The sequence below is a fragment of the Moschus berezovskii genome, chromosome 23, assembly GCF_049115385.1.
Source record: "Moschus berezovskii isolate FMDL1 chromosome 23, NW_MosBer_1.0, whole genome shotgun sequence".
In the NCBI taxonomy this organism is placed as follows: Eukaryota; Metazoa; Chordata; class Mammalia; order Artiodactyla; family Moschidae; genus Moschus; species Moschus berezovskii.
Window position 1 is genome coordinate 32,831,655 of NC_142482.1, and position 12,938 is coordinate 32,844,592.

Below are 12,938 nucleotides of genomic sequence, written 5' to 3' on the forward strand. Positions count from 1 at the left end.
GAAGATGCTAAACTACAAGGGCCCTGGCTGGATGCCATCTAAAATAACCTAGGATGAGATGTTTCTGATACTAGCAAATCTTCCGTATCTTTCTCTTCCCCCAAGGTTCTCTATGAATCAACTCATCCATGGCAAGGGAGAACCCGTAAGAGAGACTGAATATATTCTATTATCGAGGCCAAGAAACACACAAACAACTTGCCATCTGGCTAAATAATCACACTAGCGGGATAGGCAGGAAACTAAGCTGAGGGGAGCAACACACACACACACACACACCAAAATGTGGGTCACTGAACTCTCAAGTTCCTCACCCTCCAGTCAACCTTTCTGAGGAGCCAATCTAGAAGGTGAGGTGCCATCTAGAAGGTTTGAAAATGAGTTTTCTGTTCCTCTCACCTTGGGGTGAAGTTCAGTGGAGCGCAACGCTTTGGGAAAGTGTCCAGGGAGTTTGCAAACATTCTCAGGCAGCTCACCTCAGAGCGTTTTGCATGAAGAGATTTGAGAGATCACACATTTCCTTGCATTCCTCCCTGCCTGACTGCGGTTACAGTTCCCAGGTTGCACTTCCTATTATTTTCTTGGCAAGTCCTGATGCCAGCCCTCGCTCAGCGTGTTCAGACAGGCGGGGAGGGGAGTGCCTGAGTCTGTATGAGTCACCTACTCCAACACCATCTAGCATCTAGTATCAGAAACAGTTCCAGGACCCACGAAGGCTAACTGTATTTTTGAATTCCAACTCATTCAGAAACTCCGTTCCAGTTTCAAGGAAGATGGGACAGTTAGAAGATGGTGTTTAAACATAGCCAGCATCTTCTAGGTCTGTCCAGGGAAACAGTATTTTGTGATTCCCAACTCTGTGGCAACAGTGTGGAAAGACATTTGCACTGATATGCTTGTGGAAGACATCACTAATCTGGCAGCACATAGTTTCCTACTGAAACTAGATGAGACCTCAAAATCTTTTTTTACATAAGGCTCCACGTAGTATCAGAGAAGGCAATGACAAGCCACTCCAGTACTCTTGCCTGGAGAATCCCATGGATGGAGGAGCCTGGTAGGCTGCAGTCCATGGGGTCACTTAGTTGGACACAAATGAGCGACCTCACTTTCACTTTTCGCTTTTGTGCATTGGAGAAGGAAATGGCAACCCACTCCAGTGTTCTTGCCTGGAGAATCCGGGGATGGGGGAGCCTGTTGGGCTGCTGTCTATGGGGTCGCACAGAGTCGGACACGACTGAAGTGACTTAGCAGCAGCAGCAGCAGCCACGTAGTATAGCAAAGAGAAAGTCCATTAGACTGGGTGCATTTCAACTTACATTACCAGGTTCCAAGTTTATCCAAGGGAAGCTTGGCCTGCTACAGTCCACGGGATCGCGAAGAGTCAGACACAACTGAGCGACTGAACTGAATTGAAGTTTATCTAGCATTGCAAATACGCTCACCTGTTCCCCTAAGATAGGAAAGTTATCTTGTGATTTTATTTTTTAATTAACAATTTAATTAATTTATTTTTATTGGAGTGTAATTGCTTTAGCAGGCTTGCACAATGACTCAACAGGTAAAGAATTTGCCTGCAATGCAGGAGACTCAAGAGATGAGGGCTCTACCCCTGGGTTGGGAAGATCCTGTGGAGAGGGAAAATGGCAACCTACTCCAGTATTCTTGCCTGGAAAGTCCCATGGACAGAGGAGTCCAGAGGGATACAGTCCAAAGGATTGCAAAGAGCCAGGCATGACTGAGCAACTGAATATATATAATTGCTTGACAGTGTTGTGCTAATTTCTGCTGTACAATGAATTGAATCTGCCATACGCATACATATGTCCCCTCCTTCTTGGACCTCCCTTCCACCTGGGGAGAATGATCTTGTGATTTTAAAACAAAAACATCAGAAACTGGCGTTATTCACTCCTTTATTCATTTCTCCAACAAAAATTTACTGAGTTTATTATACACCTTATGCTCTGCTGGATGCCCGGGACAGAGAAATGTCCTTCTATGTTTACCTCCTAACTAATGATAAGCTGAGTTTCCCACAAGGTGCAGTCTACTTTCCCTAGGGTTCTGGGGCTCAAAGCATTAAGCCCAGTGCTGTCCTGACCCCATGTCCTTAGGGCTCAGAGCACAGGCAGTGAATGGTGTGTGAGGTGCATATGGCTGTGAATTCTCCAGCAAGTTAAATCCTGAGATACAGTCCCTCTGGGACTTTTGAGTGCAGCTGTATTTTCCTTTAAGCCTCTGAAGGCTGCAAACACTATATTCTCTCTCCGAAGTAATCACCATGTTAGAGCCTGGCTTCCATTCAGCCACCTAGAATTGCTGCTTGTTATTAAGTGAAAAGCAAAAGGAGGTGATTCACACCTCTCTGAGGATGCACAAAGAGAGGTGGGTTGCCGAAATAAGGAGGAGTAATTGGAAATTTTCTAGTTCCTGAGAAACTGCCTTTCCAGATTGCTTTTATTTTTTTTAATTTTAGTTTTTAAAGAGTTTTTTGATGTGGACCATTTTTAAAGTCTTTTATTGAATTTGTTACAATACTGTTTCTGGTTTTTGTTTGGTTTTTTGGTTGAGAGGCATGTGGGATCTTAGATCCCCGGTTAGGGATCAAACCTGCACAGCCTGCACGGGAAGGGGAGGCTGTAACCCTGGACCACCAGGGAAGTCCCCTGAGTGTCGCTTTTATCTCTGAAATAAATCTTCTGGATGCTTCGGGACAAAGTGTGGAGTTGCCTTTATTGGGTGAGTAGTATAGAAGCTGGAGGGAGTTTCTTTGTAAATCAGATAGCTGTTTATTTTTACCACAGACGGCCTCTGGTGAGAGTTTTTTTGCATCTTTCTTTTCCTCTTTTTTTTTTCCCCTCCAGTTCTGAGGGTCTCTTGCCCTCCCTTGTGGTCATCCCAAACTTCTGACTGTTGTGTATCTGTGCCTGCCTCCCTTCCCTCTCTACTCCAAGCATCATCTCGAGTTTCAGGATAATTCTGGCTTATTTCATGGACTAAAGATGACCCCTACAGGGCCTCCTTCTTTCAGGATGTGCTAACACCAGGACTATCAGCCTCTGCTGGGCTACTTTGCATCACAATTTGAGTGAATGAAAGGAATTAGCGCAGGACTGGAATGGGGTGAAGTGAAGCAATTCAGTGTCCGATTCTTTGTGACCCCGCGGACTGTAGCTTGCCACGCTCCTCCATCCACTGGATTTTCCAGGCAAGAATACTGGAGTGGGTTGCCATTTCCTTCTTCACGGGATCTTCCCAACCCAGGGATTGAACTGGGGTCTGCCGTGTTACAGGCGGACCCCTTAACATCTGAGCCACCAGGGAAGTCCCAGGTGGTAGAATGGAGTAGGGGTCTGACAAAGGCATGGGAAGCCCAAACCTGGGGAGATTAATGTGTTCCCAAATAGCATACTGTCTTTAGATAGCAACTCTCAATGTGCCCAAGGCACTTTTGATGATGGAGCAAATTTGGAAAAACCTGGGTGACAGTCTTGTCACTTCAAGAACTCTCAGAACTTTGCTGTATGAAAGCATGTGTGTGTGAGGGGTGGGTGGTGGTGCTGCTGCTGGTACGCAGCGTTTCCCAAATGGACTTGACCATGGACCCCCTTGCTCTTCTATGAGACCAGAATGCCTTGGCAAAATCCATTAGCCACCAAATTCTGTATTGTTTGCCTACTAAGTGTAAAGCAGAGAGATTTCCTGAATTTGTAGAACATTTAAGTATACAAAAGTCCTCAGAGTTGTTTTTCTTCCATCCTTTCTCTCTTTACCTTTTTATGCCTGGGACAAATTGTTGCCCAACAGATGGTGGATAATATGCATCGATCCCGTGATAAATATACATGATTGCAGTGCTAGTCTACCTCTGGGCTGCAGCTGGCTTGTGCTGCCTCAGGAGAGTTGACTGTTATGCTTTCAGAAATTAAATTATATAAATATACCCCTCAAAAGAATTTTCCATATTGGTTGCATTTCAACTTGAGATTTGGACAATTGAGATGAAACAACGTGAACCCAGAGCCTTAAATTAAAAAAAAAAAAACAAAAACGCTAGAGCTTTCTAATAAGACATGAATTAGAAATGAGATTCTAGTCCAACTGTGTCATTTCAAATGTAAGGAAACCAAGGCATGGAGCACTTGTGAGAGTTGCCCAAAGCCATCCAGAAATTCATGAGAATTAGAAGTCTCCTAACTTTGGGCTTTTTCAGTGAAAATCACACTCCCTTGAATTGAAGTGTCTGGGTATTTACAGAGCTTGAGGATGAGTTTTGACCTAGCTATCTATCTTTTTAAGTAAAAACTGAAATTGCCATCATTGTTCTATTCATTAGAAAGAAATCATTTACTCAACCAAGTTTCTCAAGAAGAGCTGCTTCCTTAGAAACAAACAAATAAAAAGCTTTCTGGACACACACAGCATCAGAATTTATGGTCAGCTTTATGAGTGAGACTTTTAGTGCTGCATACATGATAGCTCAGTCTTGTCTGACTCTTTGAGACCTCATGGACTGTAGCCCGCCAGGCTCCTCTGTCCATGGGATTATACTGACAAGAATACCTGAGTGGGTTGCCATTTCCTACTTCAGAGGATTTTCCTGACTCAGGAGTTGAACCCTAGTCTCCTGCAGCTCCTGCACTGGCAAGCAGATTTTTTTTTAAATCACTGAACCATCTGGGAAGCCCCTCTTTTAGTGTCATAGTTCATCAGTTCTAAGATAGGCATTTTTTTCTAACCTTTCAACATTTCTGGAATTGGAATATATTGTACAATCAGTGGCATGTCATGGCTTAATAGCTTTTTTTCTTTTCCTTTCTTAGTGGACATGAAAATAATGATGTCGCTTACCATGTTGGATTCAATGAAACATGATAATTTAATTCAGTGTAGCAATGTCAATTTGGGTACTTTCTTGTTTCCATCTTTACATGTTTATTTCTAGTCAGGCATGGACATGAATATAAGTATATGTGCATTTTGGTTCATGTCATTTTTCATATTATCTTCACTGTTATTTTTTTCCCTTTTAGAAGGCATCATTAAGCCCAACCAATGGATTTAAATTAATGAATCACTGAGGATAAGATATGAGTATTAAAACCTCAAGGAGAATCTTACTATATGTAGACATTGCGCTAGGCCTTGGAGAGGCATTTTATTTGTACTTCCAGAAATTTTTCAGCTTGGTATTACACAAACTCAAAGTTTGTTCTAGTTATCAAGGTTTTGTGTGTGTTAGTCACTCAGTCACATCTGACTTTTTGCAACCCCATGGACAAATGTAGCCCGCCTGCCTCCTCTGTCCATGGAATTCTCTAGGCTAGATTACTGTAGTGGGTTGCTATTCCCTTCTCCAGGGGATCTTCCCAACCCAGGGATCAAACCCAGGTCTCCTGTGTTGCAGGCAGATTCTTTACTGTTTGAGCCAGCAGAGAAGCCCCCATCAAGTCTTTATCAATGATTAATCCAAGAAAACGTGTTTCCTCCATTCTTTTCTGTATAATATCAACCTCTGATTATGGATTATGCTGGCAGTGCTTCTTATTATTTTTGAATTCCTCATTCTCAGGGATCTTAAGCTTTCCCCACTGCTCTGCAGAGCACTCTGGCTTTTGGCCTCAGCCAACATCTGAATTCTGATGAGAGGGATTCCATCTAACTCTTTCTGGTGAGAAGAGAAACAACCCAATTGGAACTAACCTAAAAACATCTACCCATCTGACTCATCCCCATCGTCAAACTGGACAAAAATGAGAATGCTCTGACTTCTCTTGAGTAATATCATTAAACAGTATCTCCCAGCATTTGTAGTAACTGAAGGAAATTTACCAGATGATTATCATACCAAGTGGTATGTGGGTTGCACACACCAGACAATGATAACACGAATGATTAAGTAGCAAATTAACCTCAAACTAACCAAGAGTGCTCAGTTCAAAATTTGTGCTCCTTATGCGTATGCTTACAGTAAAATTTTTCTTAGTTTGCATGAATACATAAAATGTACCATTTCATAGTCTTCCACAAAGAGCATAATGATCTACAGAAAATGCCATGGCTCTTGGGCGCTCTATTCCTTGAACGTTTTTTGGAACTGTGGCCTTGGAGGCCCTAGCATTGGTTGGGGAATATTTTTGGATTCCATAAATCACATCACATCACTATGCCAAACCCTTGACTTTCTTCCAACAAGATTAGCTTTAAGCAGGATTCCTATAATGAAAATAATGAAGAATAAGAGTGGCCTCTCACCTGAAGCCTTAGATAGCAGGCATTATTATTTATAAATGCCTCCCTTTGGCTTGACTTTGATCATTTAACTGTGCATTTCAAACAACATTCTCCAGGTAGAGGAGAATAATACTCACCCATCAGTCCTATTCTTTGGTTCTGAATGTAGATATCTTTTCTCCCTGAGAAGTATACCTGGGGAAGGAGATTGTGACCAGATTGTGAAGAATAGCAAAGAGAAAGGGTCAGCATGACCAGTTCAGCAGGAGAAGTTAACAATTTTTGACTTGACAGGAAAATGAATCTTATAGTTTATATTTCTGTTTTTCGGATTATAATCCATTAGAAGTTTGTGAATTCAATTTAGTGGGTAGCAACCACTTTTTGACAGAATGTCAGATAGAATAAAGTGGAATACAAGATAAAAATTGTGACTATATCAGAATGTCTTGCTTGCAGATAGGAAGAATAGTATTTTAACATAAACGTTTTTAAAATATAAAAATTATTTATTTTAAAATGTTTATATAGAGATAGCTTTATCAGTTCAGTTCAGTTCAGTCGCTCAGTCGTGTCCGACTCTCCGCGACCCCATGAATCACAGCACGCCAGGCCTCCCTGTCCATCACCAACCCCCGGAGTACACTCAAATTCATGTCCACAGAGTCGGTGATGCCATCCGGCCATCTCATTCTGTACACACACATTTTTGTCAGTACACACTGAGTCACAATGTAAGATCTGTTTATGATTGCGTTATGGTAAAAAATTCTTGAAAGCTCAGTTCAGTTCAGTCGCTCAGTCATGTCAGACTCTTTGTGACCCCATGGACTGCAGCACACCAGGCTTCCCTGTCCATCACCAACTCATGGAGTTTGCTCAAATTCATGTCCATCAAGTTGGTGATGCCATCCAACTGTCTCATCCTCTGTCGTCCCCTTCGCCTCCTGCCTTCAATCTTTCCCAGCATCAGAGTCTCCTCTAGTGAGTCAGTTCTTCACATTGGGTGGCCAAAGTATTTGAGTTTCAGCTTCAGCATTAGTCCTTCCAATGAATATTCAGGACTAATTTCTTTTAGGATTGACTGCTTGATCTCCTTGTAGACTCTCAAGAATCTTCTCCAACACCACAGTTCAAAAGCATCATCTTGAAAGCTACAGGAAAATTATATGTAAAACATACAGTTATTTTGAGACAACTCATACTGGTACTTCTGTTACTTCTCTTTGTGAGGATCAGTTAAAAATCTATCCTAAACAATATTGATATTGAAAACTGCCTTCTGTGCCTATCCACCAATTGGTTGCATATGTGAAAACTTCTTTCTACCCACATTGTAAGACTGTGAATTCCACAATTCTATTTCAACACCTATGCAAATCCATTACTGACTTTGCCTGTCATTCTGCCATGTTCCCTTTCCCCTGCTCAGACTTGTTCTACGAGATGATGTATAAATCAAAATATACTTTCCTTCCGTTCATTGGTTAGGAGCTCAAAGACAATTTTAAACTAAAAGACAACTTGGAAGCCTTCCTATAAGTGCCCATGGATCGTCATCTCAGCAGAAGGCACAGTGGTGTCGTGAAAGTCCCTCTTAGTCTGGACTCCAACCAGGAAGGCTTTGATCCAAGATCCATGAGTTTTGTCTGCTTCCTGGTCACAGTTTGCCTCGGGGCCCTAAATGGATCAGAGTGAGTGCATCTCCATTAGAGCATAAGGAAATTTACGTTTGCTGCGAACTCAGTGGTTGGTTAGCTGACTAAATATTAGGTTAGTTATGTGGTATTGTCATCTTCAGCTGGATCTACCCTTGTCTATTGCAGGTGAAGATCCTCATGTGTGAAAATGAAGTCCCGGGCAACCACGATTTGCTGTTTAATATTATTTCTAGCCACAGAATATTCTCATAGTAGATTCCATATTCGCACAAAAGTAAGTTTGATCAATTCTTATGTGGTCCCATGAGAAATCAATCAGTTCTCTGAGACAATTGATTTATGATAAATAACATGTCATTTCAAAGAAATTTTCAAATGATTACGATGTTACCCTTTCTGATGGCAACTTTCTAAAGGGACAATGAAAAGTTGAGAGGTGGCTGGGGCTTGTGACAGTACAGTATTGTTGTCACAGGGTGCAACAGTCTAGTAAAAAAGCCACTTTGCAAGCCATGGAGTATGTAGACAGGCAGCTCTTGAGAGGCAGAAGCACTAACTTGGCAGTCAAGCAATTTAGATTCAAACCTTAAGTTTGTTTGTTAGCCGCACAAGTTGCTTCACTTCTCTGGGTCTTAATTTCCTAACCTATAACAGAAAGAGTGTCTTTTCCTCTTTTAGATTTTTACAGTCCTTTATAGCTATAAGATGCTTAGTCAGGAAGTTGTGTCTGACCCTTTTGTGACCCCATGGATTGTAACCCCCCAGGCTCCTCTGTCCATGGGATTTCCAAGGCAAGAATATTAAAGTGGGTTGCCATTTCCTTCTCCAGGGAATCTTCTCAACCCAGGGAGTGAACCCATATCTTTGGCATTGGCAGGCAGATTCTTAACCACTGAACCACTGGGGAGACTCGGGTTTGACCCCTGGGTCAAGAAGTTCCCCTGGAGAAAGAAACAGCAACCCACTCCAGTATTCTTGCCTGGGAGAGTCCATGGACAGAGGAGCCTGGCGGGTTACAGTTCATGGGGTTGCAAAGGAGTCGGACACCCTTAGCAACTATACAACAACAAGATAGTTACAAAAAGATTCTATTATTGCAACCCAGCACTCATTCCTAGTATCTGCTTGCTTCTTTCTCTGTGTATTGGGTGGGCCATATTAGTTCCCTATCATAGCTACAGTTAATACAAGCAGAGAGCAGTTTAGTGCTCTAATGGTTGTCACCGTGCTCTCCATGGGTCCTTAAACTTTCCAACAGATGTACCCAATCCCCTGACCTTCAGAGCCTATGTGACCACACCCCATTTCTAGCCTTCACTGGGTGCAGCATGTTCTCTGTCAGGGCTCACATCCCTTCAGCAAACTCCTGCAATATCAGAGGCCATTTCCTTCCTAGTCCTGAATACATTTTCTCTTCATACTCACTCGGAGTCTCTAAGTTGAGATGAGAGTGAAGAGTCCCACTGTAAAGAAAAGCTTTGAGAATTTATGTTTTACAGGATGGAGATAAACTTCAAGGTCCCGAAAGAAAACCCAAGACTGGAAGAATTCAAGGTATGTAGCTACAGAACAGTCTTCTTCCATTTGAAAACTGGGCAGAATAATGGATATTGCAGATCAATCCCCAGACCACAAGTTTTCACACAGAATAACAATCTCAAATAAGTTCTAAATGTTAAACATCATCAATAGGTTTTCTTGCAATTAGACTATTACCCACGGCATAGTCAGTGAAAAATGTTGGCAGATATTCGTACATGTTCTAAAATAGTAGACAAGAGTCCCTTTTAAAACTCAAAAGGGAAATCTGAACTAATGAGCTAACAAGAGGCAGAAGAGTGAAGAGGACAAGATGATTCATTCCTTCATTCAAAGATACTTTCAAGGTTCTTAAAAGCATGTAGCAATCTGAAGCTGAGCTATCTGTTCAAGTGATGTAATAAGTATCATGTTGGTGAGACTAACAGTGGATGAGATGGTTGGATGGCATCACCAATTCTGTGGATATGCATTTGAGCAAGCTCTGGGAGTTGGTGATGGACAAGGAAGCCTGGCATGCTGCAGTCCATGGGGCTGCAAAGAGTTGGACATGACTGAGCGACTGAACTGAACTGAACTGGCAAGACTGGTTACTCTGGAGAAGTGAGAGACAAACTATGGAACCATCATGAGAAGTAAGATAGTGAAATCCTGTGGTTCTCACCCACATAGATTACTGGGATGTGCACAGTCATGGCCAAGTATATTTCTGGGGGCAAATACAAATCTACACAGATTTGGAGCTAAGAAAGGAAAGAGGAGAGAAATGTAGCCAATGTGCATTGAGCATTTACAACACTGATCTAAGTGCTGTCTCATTCAATGTTTGTAACGAGACTATGGCATTACCTCCAAACCATGTGAATGAGGAAATTGAAATACACTTGGCTTAAATAAACTGCATCAATGGATACACTTGGGTAGATGTCAAAGAAAGATGCAAAACAACCTGCTTCTATTCTCTTGTCGGAGTCATAAATATTGGTCATCAATATTCTTTGGCTCACAGCCAAAATGTCATTTCATTTTGTATTTATTTCAATACCTTGATAGTTCTCAGCATCATCTACTTCCTACTGCACTGCTGCTCTCCGAAGGCAATTCTTCCTGGGAATACTTCAACAGCTTCATCAAGTCAATCCACTCTCATCATGGGCCTAATGAGGCTGCTGCCAGTATTTTTGAATAAAGTTTTATTGAAACCCAGCCATGCTCACTCATTCACACATTGTCTTTGATTGCTTTTATGCTACCAAGCAGAGCCGAGTATTTGTGACAGAGACCATATGGCCCTCAAAGCTGAAATGTTTACTCTCTGGCTAGCTTTGTTGTATTCAGCAAAAACATAGAATGTCTGGTGAAATTTAAATTTCAGATAAGCCATGAGTAATATTTCATGGGTTATACATAAGTGAAAAATTATCCACTGTTTTACTGAACATTTTTACTCGGTTCTCTTTATTCGTGGATTCTGTGTTTGCATCTTCTCCAAATCAGCACTCACAGTGCTCTCTGAATTATTAACAGACATGCACAGAATAATAGAAAAATGGTCAGCCAAGGTGCATGTTCTCAGCTGAATGAGGTGGCACTTGACCTTCCTACTATAAACGAGTGTTTTTTGTGGTCGATGTAGTGTCACGTGTTTTGTGGTTTTGTGTTTTCAGTTGGTGATTTTGCTGTTTAAAATTGCCCCCAAATATCATTCCAAAGTGATGTATAGTGTGCCTAAGAAGGTTGTGATGTGCCTTATGGGGAAAATATATGTGCTAGACAAGCTTTGTTAATGTGTTGTCACGAGTTTTAGTGCCTTTGGCTGTGAGTTCAATGTCAGTGAATCAAAAGCATATATTAAATAAGGTGTCTTTAAATGGAAACATACAAAACAAGCTTATATAGTGATATATTGATTGGTTGGTGAAAATATTATGAGCAGAAGCTTATAGGAACCTAACCTTGCATTTCTCCTAGAAGCGTTGGTTGCGTATTCACTAATTCAGTGTTTGTGGCAGTGACTTTATAGATTGTAATTGCTGCAAATAATGAGAATTGAGTGTATCTGAAAACAAAATCAATGTTTAACTGGCATTTAACCTGTATTTTATCTGGCAACTTTATTTACCTGGTCCTTTACAGAAAAGTTTACTAACTCCTGCTCCATGCATGGTTAATTATCTTTCACAAATCTAATCATGTTTCCTGGTAACCCTCATATAAGCACAGAATCCAAGGTCTTTCAGGACTTGACCCTTCTTTCCTCCCTACCCTCATCTCTCGCCACTCTCCTCTCAGAGGCTCTGAACCAGTCTTTCTGAATGACCCTCCTTTCCACAGGTTCTTTACTCTGTCTAGATATCAGCTTCACAGTCTGCCTGGCAGGTCTTAGTGGTTGGTGGCTGAGAAACCAGTTCAATGTCGCCTCCACTGGGAAGCAACCCCCAAGCCCCTGGAAAGAGTTAGATGTCCTTGTCAAAGTGTGGAAATGCTAATCAGGCCTCTCTCTCTCTTCTAAGAAAAATGCCATGGACCTTGCAGCACTTCTTCTAACTGCAGCCAGCCCTGTGCTCAGCACTTTCATGGAGAAATAGGGTTTATCTGTAATGGAAACAAGTGGCAGAAATCAACTGAAACATGTACAAGCCTTTCTGTGGAAACACTCTTTATGGTGATGTATTTGCATATTTGCATCTTATTTGCGTATTCTACAAGAAACATTTTAAATGTTTTCTGTTCAGCATGACGGTAAGCCTCAGATCTGGACTTGAGAAATTCTACAGAGTGGGTTCAAATTTGTTTCTTATCATTCCTTCCTGACCCAAACTCTCAACCACTTTATTTCTCCCTGTCAAACTCTTTACTCAAAAAAAAAAAAAAAAAGATCTGAAATTCATTCAGACAGTGATAATACTTAGAGATTAAAGTTTTAGCTTTAAAAATGGATTTTCAGACCTCTTATGCTAATCAGTTAAGCAACTGAATGTGTCTAGAGTTAAATTCATTTTGATATCTTTTTCTCATACTTTCAATCACTTGACCAAAGACAGAGATGCTTGTCCCAGAAAGAATAAAAATCCAATGAATGAAACAATTCTCAATTAAAATATTTTATACTGTGTCCATTCACTTAGCCACTGTTTCCTTCTGTCTCTCCTTCATCTCTGCAGAAGCACATCGATCTCTGCATCTCCTAAGATGTCAAGTGTTTTGAGAATAGGAGTGTCAGTGCAGTCCCTGTCACTTCAGTTCAGTTCAGTTCAGTCGCTCAGTCGTGTCCGACCCTCCGCGACCCCCTGGACTGCAGCACGCCAGGCCTCCCTGTCCATCACCAACTCCCGGAGTTTACTCAAACTCGTGCTCATTGAGTCGGTGATGCCATCCAACAATGTTAACCTCTGTTGTCCCCTTCTCCTCCCGCCTTCAATCTTTCCTAGCATCAGGGTCTTTTCAAATGAGTCAGTTCTTCGCATGAGGTGGCCAAAGAATTAGAGTTTCAGCTTCAGC

General features: G+C 41.6%; 1 protein-coding gene across 9 annotated transcripts in view; it reads left to right on the plus strand.

Moving 5' to 3' along the window:
• Positions 1–12,938, plus strand: part of LOC129543583 (adhesion G protein-coupled receptor F4) — a 32,657-nt gene that overhangs the window by 1,014 nt on the left and 18,705 nt on the right. For 6 of the 9 annotated variants that reach the window (XR_008683303.2, XR_008683304.2, XM_055406789.2 and 3 more), the window contains exons 2-4: positions 8,064–8,172; positions 9,398–9,452; positions 11,951–12,102. Coding sequence is in view for 7 of the 9 variants with exons in the window: in XM_055406789.2 (XP_055262764.2) it covers positions 8,086–8,172; positions 9,398–9,452; positions 11,951–12,102 (294 nt within the window). In the remaining 2 variants the exon portion in view is untranslated. Of the gene's footprint in view, positions 1–7,728; positions 7,932–8,063; positions 8,173–9,397; positions 9,453–11,950; positions 12,804–12,938 lie in introns of those variants that run through there. The other 3 variants (XM_055406784.2, XM_055406792.2, XM_055406790.2) reach the window with 3 other exon arrangements.